We start from the raw sequence: 18,196 nt of genomic DNA, 5'->3' as shown, positions 1-18,196 counted from the left end.
ATTTATCCTAACGATATGAGGCGGTCTTTGTGGAAAAAAAGCTTGTTTAGTGGACTAACTTTGCACTTGAAGTATGCCCGTTCACTTACGTTTTAACAGGTCTCACGCTACGGCTGTATCTAGGCTAACGGCTAACATGCTAACTATTATTTCTATGTCACTAGTCACTTGAAACAAGTTTAGGACGATAGGAGACAGGTTGAAATAAACCGAAATTTCCCTTTAATGTCATTAACGTTCATCGCTATCAGCCCTATTAGATGTTGTGTGAAGCTGCTGCTCGAAAACTCAACATTTCCTTATTTTGGTGCTTCACAAAGAAAGTTTATATGCAACAAAATAATGGGGGACAAGCCAAGCCAATCCATGCCTGTTGAAAAGGGGTAATAGACACCTGTCCGAAATATAGTCTGTTAAGTTAAGTGTTTTAAGCAAGCAATTGCCCGGGCTACTAACTGCAGTTTTACAGTAACAGTCTTGTTAATTCAGAAAAACAGAGCAGATTTTTTCTCTCATTACACTTCAGTAACATTCACCTGGACATCAAATAACAATCTATAACATAGCAATGGCGACACCAGAGTCATAGCGTCCCTTCATCTGAGTTATTCTGGCAGCCAGCATGAGCAGCAAGCCGGTGGCCACCTCCAGGCTATAAGAGAGCCAGGCTATGGCTAAGGACCAGCCGAAGGACACGTGCACGTGGGCAAGGTTCTCTGGGGGCACGATCCGCTGAAACTCCTCCATGGCCAGGTTGGAGTATTTGATGTAGATGCTGACCCCAGACAGGGTGAAAAGACCTGTTGGTGCACAGAAACAGACAGCTGGCATCAGTGGAGAAACAGAACCTTCCAGATTTGTGCCTGTAACATAGAAACGGATCCATTGTAAGTGGATCGTTGTAAAGAATTCCTCAAGTACAAGAACCGTCTCAGCTTATCAAACACCATAATCATCATGATGTATTATACTTGCCCAGTTCTCACAATGAGATCATTGAGGTGATAATACATTAATTAGCATATCATCATTTTCCAACTTAATTGTCTTCATTTAACTCAGTGGATCATACTAGATAATACAAGTCCATTAATGAGAAACACTTAAAGCATTAACTATTTAAAGCAGCTTCAAGACAAGCATTTTTCTCATTCATATTCAGATTACTCCAATAAGGTGCTTTTAAATATAAAACAATGATTTACTCAGCAGGAACCTGTGGTGCAAGTATGAAGTTTCTACTGTGCACGTTTTTATTATTCCTTGAGTTCCCTAACAGACGAGTCTTGCATAAAAATGGCTGCAGAGGTGCACTGACAGGAGAAACCATATCACTGAATGCCAACCCCAAAATCACTTTAAATACCGAGCAGTCATCACTACATGGGCATTTCAGACTGACCTTTACTGTGGCACCACAGAGGGCAGAAACACTACACGCCGCACAGTCATCTGCAATTAACCTCTGTTAATTGCAGATGGTCATTTGAAATCACAACCGTGGGTTTGTCTCTTAAAGTCTATCATGTTGTGTGTCTAATTGGCAGGTGAGCACACCAGAGAAGGTAGAGAGAGCGAAAGAAAGAACGAAAGGTTAGCAAGTACAGCTATCATCAGCAGTGCTACGGGAGACACAGCGGATTCTGCAGATGTCCCTTTCATAGAGGGCGAGCAAATCCTTTTCACTTAGACTTAATCTTAAGGGACTGTACTTCATTTATCAGAGGATGGGGTTGGCTGTGATTTTTTTGTTTGTTTGTTTTTTTAATCTTGAACCTCCCTGGACTTGAGCCCCCCTGAGTGACTGAATGAAAATGCATAACCCTCCAAAAATAACCATGTTTTTGTATATTCACATGGAGCCGATGCAATTAGCAAACACCACGGGGAGAGTTATCACCCGAACAAACAGTTGATTTCTTAAGCAAAATAATGCAAATCCACCTTAAAATTCACATCATCGCACAAGCCGTGTGTGCACTTCAGCTGAATATTGATGCGCAACACAAAACCCACAACATTTAATAAGCCCACACATCACACACATCACAGCATGCACACAGCTGGAGTCAGTAAAATGTGAACGTAATGACCATTTCCCCAGAAAAACTGTAAGAACATATATTTTGTCATGCCTGCAGAAGTGCAAAATATAATATCTTTTACAGGATCTGGTTAGTGCAAATGTTCATTTATTTATTCATTTATTTTTTGGTGACATTTTTAAATGAGACATAACATTGCATATAGTGATTTTAATGAAATATCACTAGTTTCTTGATGAAATAATTAATCAAAAATGATGTGTTTAAAGACCATCAGTGATTTGACAATGTGACGATTTTTTAGGTGTTCACAGTTTCTGGCTATAGGAATGCACAGTGGTTCAGTGGTTTGCATCATCGACTCACAGCAAGAGGGTTCCTGGTCCGAACCCGGGGTGAGGGGTTCGAACCAGGGGTGGGGAAGCTGTTCTGTGAGGAGTTTGCATGTTCTCCCCGTGTCAGCGTGGGTTTTCTCCGGGTACTCCGGCTTCCTCCCACAGTCCAAAGACATGCAGGTTAATTGGTGACTCTAAATTGTCCATAGGTGTGAATGTGAGTGTGAATGGTTGTCTGTCTCTATGTGTCAGGCCTGTGATAGTCTGGCGACCTGTCCAGGGTGTACCCTGCCTCTCGCCTAATAGCAGCTGGGATAGGCTCCAGCACCCCTGCAACCCCCAACAGGATAAGCGGTTACAGAAAATGAATGAATGAATGAGTTTCTGGCTATGACAAGTAGTGTAATTTTTTTTGGTGTATTTTTTTTTTTAACAGAAAACACACCTTTTCTTAAGGGTATTTAAAATGAACACAAAATACAACTAAAGCTTAACTGCCCCTCATCTAAGCCAGATACTCCCTACCATATGCTTAAGAAGTGCCTCCTCTGTTTTTCATTGCCTCTCCCCCTCTCATATTTCACCAACAGCCCCTAAACTACAGCTGGTATTGTAGTCTGCTGGGAACAAATGGAGTAAATACCTATACAAGCCCTTATGAACACAGTCTGTCTTACACTCCCCTTGCAGTTGATTAGTGCTCTTACCTGGACACGCTTTAACCTTTAGCTCTCCTCTACAGTCCATCCATTATGTATAGTCTTCTGTGTACAGTATGACTTTTTGTAGCTCCCGTGGAGTTCATGTGAGGTCTGCGCTCTTACCGCACCAATACCACACTAAGGATTTGTTAAACATCTTTTATGCTCACTTAGAGAAGCACTTCAAATTTCAACATTTTAATGGAGTAAAGGTAGCTTTTTAAAGGAGCCTTGAGCTGCAAACTCAGACCTGAGGCCAAATGAATCAGTGCTGCAGTGCATGATGTGAATTTCCAAAGATGAATTGATACAAGGCTCAACAATAAACTTGTTTTTAGATTGGATTTTGTTTGGATATGCTTTCTCTTATACTCACATTTCTTACTCAGGAATAGGCCATTTTTGGGGTGTGGAGTGCATCTGAGTTGTCTTGTGTCAAAACAGGGGTGTTGTTTTCTACACTGATGTAGCTGATTGGACTTTGCTCACCTGCCCCTGTTCAGAGTTAATTGAATATCTAGTCTTTGTGTACTCCACCTTGAACTGATGCAATGTAAGTTCAGCTCTAATTTGTCAGGTAAGACCTGGAATTTGTCATTGACATTAGTGCCAATGTGATATTTAAACGCACACACACACACACACAAAACAAGTATGGCCGTGTATCCCGACAGTGCTCAGGTGAGGTCGGGGCTTTATAAAAAGGCTGCAAGCAGGAGGCACCCACGAGAAAAAGCGACAACACAAATATATTGAGGCAAAACATGACACTGGAACATGTGTGAAAAAGCACAATACAAGGAGTCTGCAAGTTTAAAGTCCAATGTAATTTTAGGGTGCTGGTAGTCACACCTGCTGCAGCACATGAGGTGAGGAAAAGCCTCTTATTTTAATTCAATAGCTAGTCAAAATAAACTGGTTAAATCACAAGCACTGATTGTGTTAAGTACAATTTATGCTGTTTTAAGCAGACTGCTGCAGGAAGCAAATTTGCAAATCCTACGATAGCGAAGGAATGTCCCGCCCTATACTCTCTATGATTGGCTAGTACTTGTTGTCTTCGTTGATTGTATGGGTGAGGTTTAGGCAAGAGGAGTGGGATTGGTTACACTTAAGGGAAGAATGTCAGGGCAAGCCAATCAGAGGCAGAGTAAGGCAGGCCATTCCTTTGCTATTCTTGGATTCGTGAATTCGCTGTGGTTGGGAGTCAACCTGTGGCCGGACTTGGCTTTTACCCCTCAGTTAACTACCACAGCAGGTTCATTTAAAATATTGCATTATATATTAAACATTAGCTGACTGAGGAATGATATAATTAGCAGTGGCTATAGGTAAGCTACCAACCACTGGTGCAGCCGTCCAATGTTAAAGGATAGAAGCTGCAGTCTGGTGTTAGCAGAGGGGTCAAGAAGTGAGTCCTAAAACCCGGAAATGAGTTCGCATTTAAGCACTCCTGGTTCCCTTGTCTCAAAGTTTGTGGGTTTTTTGAATGGGTTTTTGGTTAGCTGCCTTCCATTCATGTTATCAAATGGAAAAATCCCTTTGGCTTTTTCACAAAGGAACCAGGTAGATGCTAACTTCCACGTCAGCCTACAGAAATACGTCCTCCCTGGAGCACTCTATTTGTATCGAGACGAGGTCTGTTTTACTCTGATCTACTTTAAAAGTAACATGATGATCATTTACCATCAGAATAGGTTGATTTTTATATGTTGCTGCTGCATTAAGCAAATACGGCTAAACAGTTAATGTTCCTGTCAACGGCTTATAGTGAATAGACTTGATTTGAATTTCTCTATGTACTAGAATAAAAGGTTGTTGGCTGCTCTATAATACAACTTTGCGCACAGTGATGTGCAGTTCACCTCTTAACATAAAAAACCCCGACAGTTTGTCAAAGTAAATTCAATTTCTTTATCTCTTCTCGATCAAAACAAGACACTCGAACACATTACTGTGAGCAAAGGTTACACAACTGATGAAAAAATATTAACCTCTATGAGGAAACTCATATATAATAGCTTATTACATAACCTGCTAAAAGTGCTTTGTCCCCAGAGCTTAGAAAGTGAAGATGGAAACATGTTGGTGAAGATGAAGTGAAAAAGGGAAGAGATGCATCAGACTGAAGCCTGGATTCTTATACTTCATCACTGAAGGTGAGTAGTTGGAAGCTAAGTGCGTTCATTATGGAGAATATAATCTTCAATCATTGTCAGGGGGGAAATTTGTTTCCATAAACCATTGTTTGTTTGCTCTCTTGGCTAGGATATATTTTTGCAGCAGGCCCTAATGGATGTGCCAAAGCCACTGACGAAAAAGCAGAGCTCTTTCCTCTAATGCATAAGTATGACATTTTTGGAAATGTGCTTTTTCACTCTCTTCCAGAAGACGATTTGTTTCGCATGAAGAATGGAAGCAGGGGGAAGCAGCGAACCTGACTATGGCCAAATGTGGTGAGGAATCTGCCCACCACCACCACCACCTCCTAAAGATCACCAATCACATTATATCCTGTTTGTTCAAATCGGTGCACAAACAGGAGTGTAAAAATGACAAGTTTGTGTTCCCTATGCAAAGTAGCAAACAAAGGTAGGTCCCAACAATTAAACTATTCCTTGAAGTTGTCTTTGTGTTTGTGTTTTGTGTTTAGGCCATTCAAAATCCAGTTCTCTCACAGATAAGCTGCCCTGCTCCTCAAGAGAAGGAGAGAGTCTCAAAGAATGGGCTATTACCATCAGCGGAGAGACAGAGCCAGATCTCATTGTCCTGGAACAAGCAATTCTAAATCAGAGGCTGCAAAAGTTTGTGCTTTTTTGGTAATATTACACCGAAGCTGACACTTTCCAGTGTTGTGATCCAATGTATGGAAATAAATGAGGTAGAAAGAAATTTCATTATTGAAGATATCTTTCAGTTTACAGGTAAATGTAATTTAATCCCACTATAATGAATCTGACCCAAAGTATTAGGCTACTTCTGTCAATAGTGTGCTTCAGGAATGAGCCCGAAAACCCAGATATGAGTTGCGCTCCTGGTTCCGTTGTCTCAAAATGAATGTATTTTTTTATATTGTTTTTGGCTAAATGCCTGAAATAAAGCTGATTAATGTAAACTTAAGAGATTTTCATATTTTCTTTTACAATATAATACATCATCAAATACCCTACTTGTTGAATTCTGAAGCCTTTACTTGTCCTAAAAAAAGGCGGTTGCTAACAAGTGGCTAAATGAGAATACAAAAGGCCATCATGATGGATACAGTATGCAGTGGTGACATAAATTCATGGGATTCATAGTTGGTAATAGCCTTAAATTTAGACACAAGCGAAACAGGAACGTGGGCAGATGAAGCGACAAATGTAACAGTTTGTTCTTCAGGCTGGAAGCCTACACAGTCCCTGGGGTTCAGGCTTGACGTTCAAACCGGGCTGAACCAAGAAACGAGGCCATGAGCCCACAGACCAATACAGTTTAGTGTGTCGGGGGGTGACGGTACCTGAAAGGGGCAGGCAGGGGACGTGATTGAAGAGGCAGAGGGTTCGGAACCAACAACAATTTCTACAATCAGGCTTCCAGCTCTCCTTCTGCGTCCCCAATTTCCTGTCTCCAAGATGTTTGTAATCATCGATGAAAGTTTCTCTTATCAAGTCTATTTTTTATGATCACATCTTTTGCGTGGGAAGTGGCGTACGCCTCTTTCAGGACTCATTTTGTGCATATGCAATGTTTATAAATGAGACGCCAGACGTAGAATTGAGGCGCCAACAGGTAGGTGAACAGAACGCACACACATGGACATGTGAGGCGTCTTGCCAACACTCTCTGAGCTGCAGCCAATAACAGGTAGGCAGATGGAAACACTCTGTGGTGTTGATGAAAAGCAACACAGCACAGCCACAGTAAAACAGGAACTGGACAGGAGCCTACAAACAAAAAATCCCTGATGCACTCTGTTACGTCTTTTGTAGGACGAGATGGTCATGTTTTACTGATGATTGCCAGAGATCAGGATGTCTTGGTTTCTAAAGCACAGCTTCTTTGACATTTAAATTTCACATAATTAACAGGTGCAGTAGGCCAACTAGTGAGAGAAATGTCAGCTCTCTACTGCAGGCTTTTGAATTCTCTTTAACAGAAGGATACCTACGTGAAGTTAGAGGATGAGGAATGCTTTGGGGATTGTTGCACTCTGAACGATGCCTTCTTTAATTCAGTAATTTGGTGTGTTGTGTGCGTGTGAGACATTGAGGGTTCATAAAATTTAAAGCATTGTCATTGCAATAAAGATTAAGTACGTATTTGCCCCCTGATAAACACTCATGTCCTTAACATTTTTGGCTGTTTCACTGTTATGTTTTTAACATGCATATCACAGGAGAACTGATGCTAAAAAAAGGTAGCAAATCTAAACCCTGGTGGCTGAAGGATGAGCTCATGGGACAGAGGCCAGGGACCTGTTAGTCCATCCTCAGCATCAGGTCCTGACAACAAGCACCAAAGCGCAGGCATCCTGCAGCTTGAGGGAGTCGTCTGTAGGGTGAAAACAAACTTGTGCATTTTTACAAATTGGATTTTAATTTAGAAACTGTCCTGCAGCTTTTTATGTATTGATTATTGAGGCTCATCATCCTGAAGATAACCAAGATGAACTAGATTTTTAATGCTATATAATATAATTCAGTCTAGAGATATTTAAGGTATGCATCATTACACATTAGGCAGCACTTGAGAAGCAAAAGTAGTTTGCTGTTTTTTAATTAAGCAATCGAGGCAGGCTTTCATCAAAAGTTTTTACCCCGTAACCATAACTGTCTCATTTTGATATTTTGTGCTTTCCAGTCATGCTGCAGAATTGATGACGACCCAAGGGGAAGAGAGTCAGCAGCTGTATCTCCTTGCTGTGGGCAGAACAAAGAACAGGACTGACACTTTCTTCATCATTGTGGACAAACGGCTCATCCGCTGACAGGAAACCAGCTCCATAGCTCTGTTTGATGAACTGTTGAAATCCCACTTTGAGTTCAACCTGTCCTGTGAGGCGTCCCTGGTCCAGATGTACAACTTTGTGCAGACACCTTATAACATCAACGTTGGAACAATGTGGACCCCTTGAGTTTGTGAACTGCGGGAAACTGGCACCTTCTTCCGAAACTCAAAAAGGAGAAAAAGCAGTTTTCCGAGTGGTTGAGCGCTTTAATGATTCTCCTGGCCTTACTTTGGTGTAAACATCCTTCAGGCAGGGTAGAGCAGCGCCTATAGTATGTTTAGCTTAACAAACCACTCTTTGCCGGGCCTTGCGGTCCTGTTTGGTGCTGTTTCCGTACCAGGCAGAGAGTCTAAGCTGATCACTGGGAGACATCACCATTTAAACAGAGTAAATAGACCAATAAAACCATTTAGACTGAGTAATGTGGATTGTGGTAAGGTGGCAGAGTGCATAAAGACATTTTCTCATCTAACTGGGTAAAGCCGAATGAGATGCAGGAGAGGCCTGGCCATCTGCAGTTCAATTAAGGCTGAACATCCAGTGATATTTAAAATAACTTTTGGCATACCCACTTGTCGATAAACTTCAGTTTCATTTCAATTTCAGTGAACACTGACTGTGCGTACAAAGTAGTAGATGGAGAAGAGATGAATATTATAAAAGCTGATACTGCAGATTTACAGAGTGCATATGGCTCAGTTAATGTTATGCCTCTGGCCTAAACTGTGTTTGCATTGTTAAATGTGGCTTTATTTCTTTCTATAACCACGTGCGAACTTCTGTAAGACTAAATTGATCCCTTACAGTTTTTAGAACAATGGAAGTTGTTTTGATAAACTTTTGGCTTTCACAATGATTTATTGCAATTAACTTTAACAGGTTTGTAGGCGGAAAATCAGAAATATAAAGTGATTTTTTGAGTGTATACATTCGACCTTAACCCTTGGGGTGTAAAGGAGAGATCCGAGGTCAATACTGTGTACTTTTGTTACAGTTAACACCGAAGCCCCGTTTCCACCGAGCAGTACAGTATGGTTCAGTTCATCTCGGTGCGCTTTTTTTTTTTTCGGTTTCCACTGTGAAAATTTGTGGATGGTACCAATGGAACCGTTCTGTACCGTCCCCATTTTTGGCCGCCCCTCTGTTGGGGTACCTAGCACACAGATCTGGTGCTAAAAGGTGGAGCTGTGAACACTGCAGTCTGTTGATTGGTCAATAGCTTTAGTTTTATTGTGTCTTTTGGATGACATACACTTATAGTACTGGGTGGATCTTCAAGCATTTAAAAATATATATTAATTTTGACTGGATTATGTGAACTGCATATATCCCAGTCCTCACTGGGAGAGATAAAAAGTGTTGTGGAGCGTTGTTCCTGTGGGCTCTGGCAACACTAAACCCCTGAGCTTGCCTTAGTAGGACTAAATACACAAACCCGCTATTTTTAGATATCCCACCGAGAGAGACTCTCACTGCAGCCTGTTTTATTTTGTTCTGAAAATGTTATGTAAATGCAACCCCTTTATGAAGACAATAAACAAGGTGCAGACTAATAAAGTGCTGGACGAATCAGTGAGTGACAACAACTCCACTCACATGAAAGAATACTGTTTGCGATGGAAATGCTAAGGTCCATGTCTGAAGGGTTACTTTTGGTTCCAAAGGTACCATACCAAAAATACGTACGAAATATTTAAATTACACTATAGCCCCTTTTACACTGCCAGATTTTCGGCGAATGTTGGGCCGTTTTGCTGGCAAGCTGCGAGTGTTTAGACACACAGAACCGGATTGGCGAGTTGATCCGAGGTGCCCAATTTTCCGCCTCGTAGGGTAGTCATATTGGCGGAACCTTTTTTGGTTTAAACAGACCGAGGCGGCCTTCCGCAATGGGAGGGGCCGCACGTGCGAGCCACTGGAGGTGGATAAACAGTAAACAGCTGATAGCAGGAATGAGCAGCTAGTAGCAAGAGGGAAACGCAAACCTGACAGACACTGTAAAGATGAGCAACTGGGGAGACAAGGAATTGCGTGCCCTCCTTGCTCTCGCAAACGAAGAGGCAATTAACCGTCAAATGATATGAACAGTGAAGAATGGGTCAACTTATGAGAGAATCGCTGAAGGACTGACCAGCCGCAGCTTCCCTCCCACGTCACTGGTTACGGCACACGCTGAGCTACACTTGCTCACGCCCCCCATTGCCCCAAAAAAGGCACATTCTGTATAAACAAAAGTAGGTAGGTGGCATTTTGCCGCACTCCCCAATTTTATTTTTTTACTGCCAATGCTGAAAGAAGACTGATTGGGATTTCCTGAAAATTTGCACAGTTCCTATTTAAAAAGGGCTAGAGTTGATATTTAATTTTTATGGTGAAAATCCATGTCAGTGTATTATTAAAATCATATTGTCTGGTGGTCTGAATGATGTTAATTAAATTTAACACTCAGTTGTGTGGATGTATTTAAACACTGGGCCAGTGCCAATACTCGGATTATGTCGGATTATTTTGCTGAGCATTACCCCTTCCTTTGTCTATCAGAGGCGGTTTTCAAAGTGGAAGAGCATAGGTGCTTGGGGTCTTGTGATGTAGAAAGGCTGAGGGGCCGTTACAAAGCATGTAATTAGCTGTCCCTTCTGTGTGATATGGAGGGCTGGGCCTGTCAGCAGTGATGGCAAAGTATATACAGTAATAAGACCCCCCACTTCTGTGACAGATTGTTTCATCCAACCTCCACTGTAACCAAAACGAGGTTCAAACTCATTCCCTTGGAGTTCGGACTTAATCAAATGCATTCTTGGATATTCTATTTATGGTGAATGCTCAACAGCTGAACCCTCTACAGTCAAGGGGAAAAAAAGACGTCTTGATGTTATTGTATTTCTGATGAAAGCATATCCTTGCACTGCCATTTAATGAAGTAGCAGTTCAGTCTTGCTGTGTGGACCATACCTGGGACATTTCTGCTAAAGAGGACTCTTTGATGTCATCAAAGAGGAAGATGTTCATGTTTTATTTCTGAGCTCCTTTTCTGTTGGAAATTCAGTTTATTTTTTTAAGCATTCAATACGCCTTTTAGTGAACAGTATATACATTTTTTTCAAGTGTTATGTTATGTTTGGAGTCATAATTATCTGTGCCAGGTTTAAGCCTGGAGGAGATCATGTGTTTGGTTGTTATGTGAGTCAGTGTGTGTGTGTGTGTGTGTACTTGTACATGCTAAAAAACATATCTACGCAACAGAGTAACAGACATTTTTGCAAAGTGAGGACATTTTGGTTGGTCCTCACTTTTTCAAAGGCCTGTTTGAGGGTTAAGACTTGGTTTTAGGGTTCAGGTTAGAAGTAGGTTTAGGTTGGGGTTAAAAAGCTTCGAGGGGCACAGGCTCTCTGGGAGTGGTAGTATCGGATCTACTTAAAAATGTCCTTTAATGAGTCTCAGTAGAGGTTGGAAGAGCCCCACGAACATAACAATGATTTTAAATTTTGGATAAAGTCTGAGGGTACTGGGCCACTGCACATGTCTGGTAACGGGAACTTTGTTATATATCAACGATGCTCCCATCCCCCAGGGTCTCTGGAGAAATAACTTGGTGACTCAGAGGCTTGGCTAAAAATGACAAGCCTTACCTTGGTCACATTTTGGCCTTCAGTGTGGCTCAAAAAACTGACATCCATAAAAAGGTTTGGTCTCATTTTGAATTGGACCATCTGCAGATTAATTCCATAACTGATATGCTACGATCCACTGAAGTTAGGCATGATATGAGATGAATTAGTCCCCATTTTTGTTGGAAGGGACAATTACACTGGGTCCAGCTCTGGCATGGATTTGGATTCGTAGGATTTATCCTCTTGGCATCATGAATGTCTCTACAAAATTTCATGTGTGCATGTTTTGTTTCAATACTTTGGAGAAAACATATAAGTTGGAAGAGTTGATGGCCCCATCAGGTTTCCTGCACCAATTTATAGTGTAAATGTCTTTCATTTTGTCAAAATAAAAGTCCTCTGCTACTTATTAATGGGGGCAGGGGTGAAGGCTGGGGAGATATTAAAGAGGATGTGTTCTCTGTGTCCCTCCCAAAATCTTGATTTAAGTAGTAGACCGACAAACCAGCAGACAGCAGTAGTTAAAAGTGTTTCATCAAATGTCCAGATTGTGCCTGATGAGATCACAATAACATTTTTCGGAGGACGTTTGCTCATGATTTGACTGCCCAAGTATCGGGACAACATTCTGTGTAACAGGCCACAATCTATCTAATGGACTCTCTGTGTGATCACACTCGATTTTAGCAAAAATAAATAAAAATTCCTTTTGTTGATATTTTATGGGGATGCCATTTGAAGAATTGAATGACACGAGAGAGCATGCACTGATGATTCCTGGGTGAAGTCTGGATCTTTTAATCCAGCTCCTCTGCAATTTTGTGCCACTTCATCATGATCAGCAATCACTCCACACGCTGCGATCAATACTGATAATTACGTCCATCTCCAAAGTGAGAATTGTTTGGCCGTTTGTTGTTTAAATCATGTTCAGGCTCATCATGAACCAGCTTGTAATCATAATGTTGTATATGCAAATCTGACTCACAGGTGCTACGAGACAACTGTCAGATCATAACTAGAAACAGTTTTTATTCTCCAGCGTTGTGGTGTTTTGTAAAGGGTGTGAGAACTGTGGTTTTACATATGGGAGTCCCATCTCTCACAGATGGTTGCGCTACCATAATTGTAGAGTGTCTTAAATCAATCATGCTTTGTCTACTCACAAAATGTGACAAACAGATCGAAAAAAGAGATGGAAGTCGTGCACAGTTTGCTCTCATCAGTTTAAAAGCGTCTCGTTCCTTATTTCCTTAAAAAAAATCTCCATCTCCGCCCTTCTAATATGAGTGTGAGCAAAAAATCATTACCTAACTCGACTCAATTAAAGATACAGTGTGTATGATTTAGAGGGATATATTGGCAGAAATGGAATGTGATATAATAAGTATGTTTTCTTTACTGTATAATCACCTGAAAATAAGGACTGCCATGTTTTCTGTAGAACAGGCAAACGAACCGCTACCTTATTCTGTGCTTTTACTGGTTTTAATCTCCAGGTCTGTTTGTTTTGGAGAGAAGATCTCTGCAGACTTTTCAGCTCAAGGTAAAAACCTCCTGAACATCTGGAGCAGAATAAGGTGAGCACATACAGCAGGAGCAGCCTGTCTGCGAAACCAAGGTAGTAACAGGCAATGCATACACGAGGGTAAATGGAGATGGGAATAGACAAACAGGGCAAAGCAAAACAAACTATGATATCAAGAAGACCTACCAGTGGCTGGAGAATGCTGGACTGACAGAAAGCACAGAAGCACTAATCATCTCAGCACAAGAACAGGCCCTAAGCACAAGGACCATAGAAACCGGGGTCTACCACAGCAGATCAGACCCCAGGTGCAGGCAATACGAGCCGACAGCAGCATCAGAAAGAAGGAACACAAAAAGGTGGAGAAGTATCAAGGGTTGAAAGAACAGCTGGATCAGATGTGGGAGGTCAAAGTTGACGTGGTCCCCTTGGTAGGAGGAGCACTTGGGGCAGTGACCCCCCAAACTGGAAGAGTGGCTCCGGCAGATTCCAGGTACAACATCTGAAGCCTCAGTCCAGAAGTGTGCAGTCCTAGGAACGGCTAAGATACTGCGCAGAACCCTCAAACTCCCAGGCCTCTGGCAGAGGACCCGAGCTTGAGGATGATACAGATACCACCATGAAAGGGTGATATTTTTATACATATATCTAAACCATTTTTGGCTTCTGTCTATATGTAAATTTTCAGTATGGGTCCTACACATTGTTTTATCAATGAAACCCCTGATCCGTTGGTTTTGGACAGACAGAAACCTCTGTGGAAAATTCGACTCCTGCTAAAATCCTCCTGAACAATGAACACTGAATTCTACTCGGGAGAATTCAGCTGGTTGCTATGTGCAATCCTCACCACTAGATGCCACTAAATCTTACACACTCCTCCTTTAAATCAGATTGGATTTTGAACGTCCACACAGAGATATGTATCATGCAGCTGCAGACACAGTCCTCTTTAGTCAGTTGGAAGATATGGCCCTCAGTCTGACAAGGTTAGCAAGAGATTTTAGCAGTTGCCTTAAATCACAAGTAAATCAGAAGTGAGAGAGAGCAGCTGGAACTGAATTTCTCAGGTTTTCTACACACAAAGGCACACACACACACCTGTATGTGTACAATGTGCCATCAGTACACTACACTATCTAGCTGTACGTCTCACATACTGACAAAACCAAGCTGTTATATGCCGGCGCACCAGTCTGTTATTAGTAGACTTCGTTTGATTAATTTGGTTTGTTTGATGGAGATCTGGCTTGTTTCTTTGCAAATTGGATGTTGATTTCCATTCATCCCGACTCTGATTATGTTAGACCTCTTTGTCATGAGCCATTCTAGGGGGTTGTAACCTCAGCCTACACTCAAATCACACGTAATTGCCACAAACTCAGCAAAAAAATAATAAAAAAATCTGTGTCGACTCACTGCAGCAGAGAAAGTAGGATGCAGATCCAGCCAGCAATCTTGGACTGCAGGCTAACGAACTGACAAGTCCAAAGATCCATCCGAGTACCAGCAGGACCAGGCTGAGGGGCAACAGGATGACCACCACCTTATGCAAGCCTGCAATCACACATGCACATACAAAAGCAGAACGGTTACTGTGTGCTTAAAGATTCAAAAAAAGACTGTGCTGTGATTTTGTGAAAGTGTCTTAACTACGAGTCAGCTGGATGTACTGCCGTTTGCAAAAGCCTTTGGGATGTTTTAGATTGATTTCTCCCATCCAGGGAGCCACCACTTTCCATTCTCATTGTCAGCTGGATATGAAAATCAACTCGAAAAGTGTCGGGACTTGCTTAAGATAGCTTCTGTCACTGTGGACAGTTTATAACTGTATTTCACTGTCAAAGTTGCAAAAAGAGAGTGTTGCAGAAAACATCTCTAGCAAAAATGTTCATGTTTTCTTAAGGTACGTCTTCTGGAATTGGATTTTCTGACAGCACACTGTTGCTTATACATGTAATATCTTATCAGCCAACTCCATCTATCAGTTACTTTTGTCAGGAATCACTGACTTACTATTTTAAATCCACCCCATTATCAACTTTTACGCCAATTGATAAACAAAACCACTCACCAAGAAGGTGCCTTTCTGTTTCTGACAGGCTGGACATATTTGCTGTGAAAGAAGGGATGACTGAGCTCATGTTTGCGCCTGAAAATGTCAAGAGAAAAGGTTACACATGACAAGATGTGTGGACAGAGCTGTAGGACTAGAAAATTACTCCTGGATACCAAACAGCATCACTCGCTATCGTAGAATTTCACAAATATTTATCAGTTTTATTCAGAAATGCAACACAGCGCATGCTTAAATGAATCAAGCCAATTAAAGATGCCTCTGTGTGACATATTTCCTCAGGTCTGCACGTGTGACAGCTTTGCACCTCTGCTGCTCCTGTGAGCTCAGCCAATATAGTACATAATATAACAGTGTCAGTGCATGTTCCACTTTTGTGTCACAGGTGCAACAGCTTGAAGAGCTTTAAACATTATCTTTTATCTCATTATCATATCTGGGACCCCAAACTGTGCAGCCAGCAAACAGATTATACTGCAGCTGTGTCACTGGCATCACTCAGAATCTCTTTACAGCCTCCTGCATGTTCGCCTGCAGCTGCCTGCAGGGGCTGATACAGATGTAAGGGGGGTTACACTTGCTACACAGAGAGGAAAGAAAAAAACTCCGGATGCCAGGTTTTGGATCAATGGCACTGTGTGGTTCATTATACTCACTGAGTGAAAAGTGAAATTTAAAAATAAATCTTTTGGAGGAGTTAATAATTCAGCACAAAGCCCCTTTTTTCTCATTTATTCCTCCGAGCTTAATCCACTGACATGTCACCTCTGCTGTGCATTACTGTCACAAAACTAAAATTCATTGCAAGCAGTTTTTGCCATCCTAACAGTGGAAGGGGGAGGAATAATTAAGGCATGTATGGCTTCTGTCATGGACTGCTGCTGACAGTGAACATGGTAAGGCAGCAACATGAGAAAAAGGGAGACCCATGATCCGTGAAAAATGTATGAACAATGTTACACATAATGGCATCTCATGTATTACACATTAGATCGATCTTTTGTAAACATCTAGATCAATACTGGAATTTGCAAACCTGAGAACAAGGCTTTTACGCACCACAGTGTTCATGCCACATGATAAAGGCTTCTCAATTATTACTCAACGTTAAGAAGCAGCGCAAAAGTTACTTTTATTACAGCTCACCCACTGAACTACAGAGTATAACATGCAGGCTTAGTTGAGTTGACATACCTTCATTAATTCTCCACAGTCCAGAATGGGAACTCAGGTCGTCCGGACCTGTGCAGTTGGGTTTATTCACATCGATGATGTACCAGTAATCTGTCCCAATAGCCACAGCGAGGAGGCTGAAGCTGAGCAAACCTGTGAACCCAGCGGTGAGAACCACCAATCCGTACCTCATTATGTGCAGTCCAAACGCAGAGCGCGGTTACTCTAATAGTCTGTGCAGTTTCTGTATTTTTCTCCACTGTTATCTGTACAGACGCTCCGAGATGTGCGATGCGTAAAAGCTCTCCCGCTGGATCCTTGTGGTGGCTGGTTCTCCATGGCAATCACGGTCCTGTAACGTAGTTTAGGATGAGCAAAACACATTCCAGAAATTGTTTACTTTACAATAAACTAAGTTAATTAAATAAAATAAGAGAAGAGAGACGCGTCTGCCTCGGCACCGGCTCACGGCACACTGACAGGTAATTGTGGCGCACAGCGCTCTTGGAAGGATCCACGGACTCAAGCTGTGAGACTGAAACGCCACATGTACGATGCGGATTTCCAAAATAAAATCCCGATCGCGTAATGTGTCGTGACAGTGCTTGGTATTTATTTTTAATGCAAACTAGCCCACATCCGGCCACAGTTCAGTTATCTGATGTTGACTTGACTCTTTTGACTGTAACTTAATTGGAGACTAATATGTAACAGTACTGAGCCCACCTTTTGTCTCCAGGGATAGAATAGATACACAGACAAATAAACAGACAAATAAATAAAATAAAATAAATAAAATAAAATAAAATAAAATTAATCAATAAAAACAAAAGTAATTTTGTAAAGTGTGGTGGAAGTTACAATAACCCCAAGGGACAGTTCTTTTTTTTTTTTTTTTTTATTAAAAAAAGACATAAAAATGCTATTATATCCAACAAAACACAATACATTTCAATAAAGTGGGTACTTATGTGTCATTTCTATTTGAAGTTAATATTAGGTGAATATCAATCTGAAAATCCATCTGTAAAAAATCTGTCTTGAGAGATTAGGTGAATATTAAATTCAACATTAAGCAAGGTTGAATATAACACATAGCCATAAGGCACTTTTTATGTAGGCTAATTATTAACTATCATTTATGCTCCTTTTGGTGTCAAGTAAGTGTAACAAAAGTAAAAATTAAGAAATGTGTTTTTGTTTTTCTCAAGCTTTATGTCCCCTGCAGGGACATAAAAATCAAGATATCTGAAGAAATACAAAACAGACTTGACACATAAAAAGCCACATTCAAGGCCAAGCACATTGCCTCATGTACCTACACTCAGTAAGAGAACATAAAACTAATCCTGGCTTCACTTGTTAATCAGCTCGGTTGGAATGGCACCCTGTTACATCTAGCAATCATTTTAAAAATACTGTTGTACTTTATGAACAGGCACTTATAGACTTATAGAGGTGTGTAGGTGGGGCAGCTGAGATAGGCTGAATCCACATGTCCACCCTCTGGACTTCAGTTTTAAGTAGTGTGACGTATTTACCGTCATCACATAAAGTCAGCAAGGGCAGAGACTGCAAGTGGCTGATAGACAACCCTCGAGACTGTTTTACTCGTTGTCGTGGAAACGTTCACTATTAATACAAAAATGTAATTATACATCTTTATATAACACACAGGCTACACGCGTTAAAAAACAGAAATGACTGTAATAAGGACAGGACTATAACTCAATAAA

General features: G+C 41.3%; 1 protein-coding gene across 1 annotated transcript; it reads right to left on the bottom strand.

Annotated features, from left to right (window-relative positions):
- Positions 1 to 215: 215 nt before the first annotated feature.
- LOC126405662 (transmembrane protein 235) lies at positions 216 to 16,912 on the bottom strand. The gene is made up of 4 exons (XM_050069494.1): positions 16,482 to 16,912; positions 15,285 to 15,362; positions 14,630 to 14,767; positions 216 to 800 (listed from the first exon to the last, which is right to left on the bottom strand). Exons 1-4 carry the CDS (start codon positions 16,651 to 16,653, stop codon positions 556 to 558), a joined length of 633 nt encoding a protein of 210 aa, XP_049925451.1. The 5' UTR covers positions 16,654 to 16,912; the 3' UTR covers positions 216 to 555.
- Between the last annotated feature and the right edge of the window lie 1,284 nt (positions 16,913 to 18,196).

This window comes from Epinephelus moara, chromosome 18 (genome assembly GCF_006386435.1).
Source record: "Epinephelus moara isolate mb chromosome 18, YSFRI_EMoa_1.0, whole genome shotgun sequence".
Taxonomy (NCBI): Eukaryota; Metazoa; Chordata; class Actinopteri; order Perciformes; family Serranidae; genus Epinephelus; species Epinephelus moara.
The sequence above is the reverse complement of the archived record's forward strand: the minus strand, read 5'-3'. Positions and strand labels throughout refer to the sequence as shown.

What these genes read in the sequence shown, in the direction of transcription:
- LOC126405662 (XM_050069494.1), bottom strand. Translation starts at nt 16,653, where the DNA reads ATGAGGTACGGATTGGTGGTTCTCACCGCTGGGTTCACAGGTTTGCTC. An exon ending in ACTGTGGAGAATTAATGAAG is followed by an intron (nt 15,363 to 16,481) that starts GTATGTCAACTC and finishes TGACATTTTCAG; the next exon opens with GCGCAAACATGAGCTCAGTC. An exon ending in AACAGAAAGGCACCTTCTTG is followed by an intron (nt 14,768 to 15,284) that starts GTGAGTGGTTTT and finishes GTGTGATTGCAG; the next exon opens with GCTTGCATAAGGTGGTGGTC.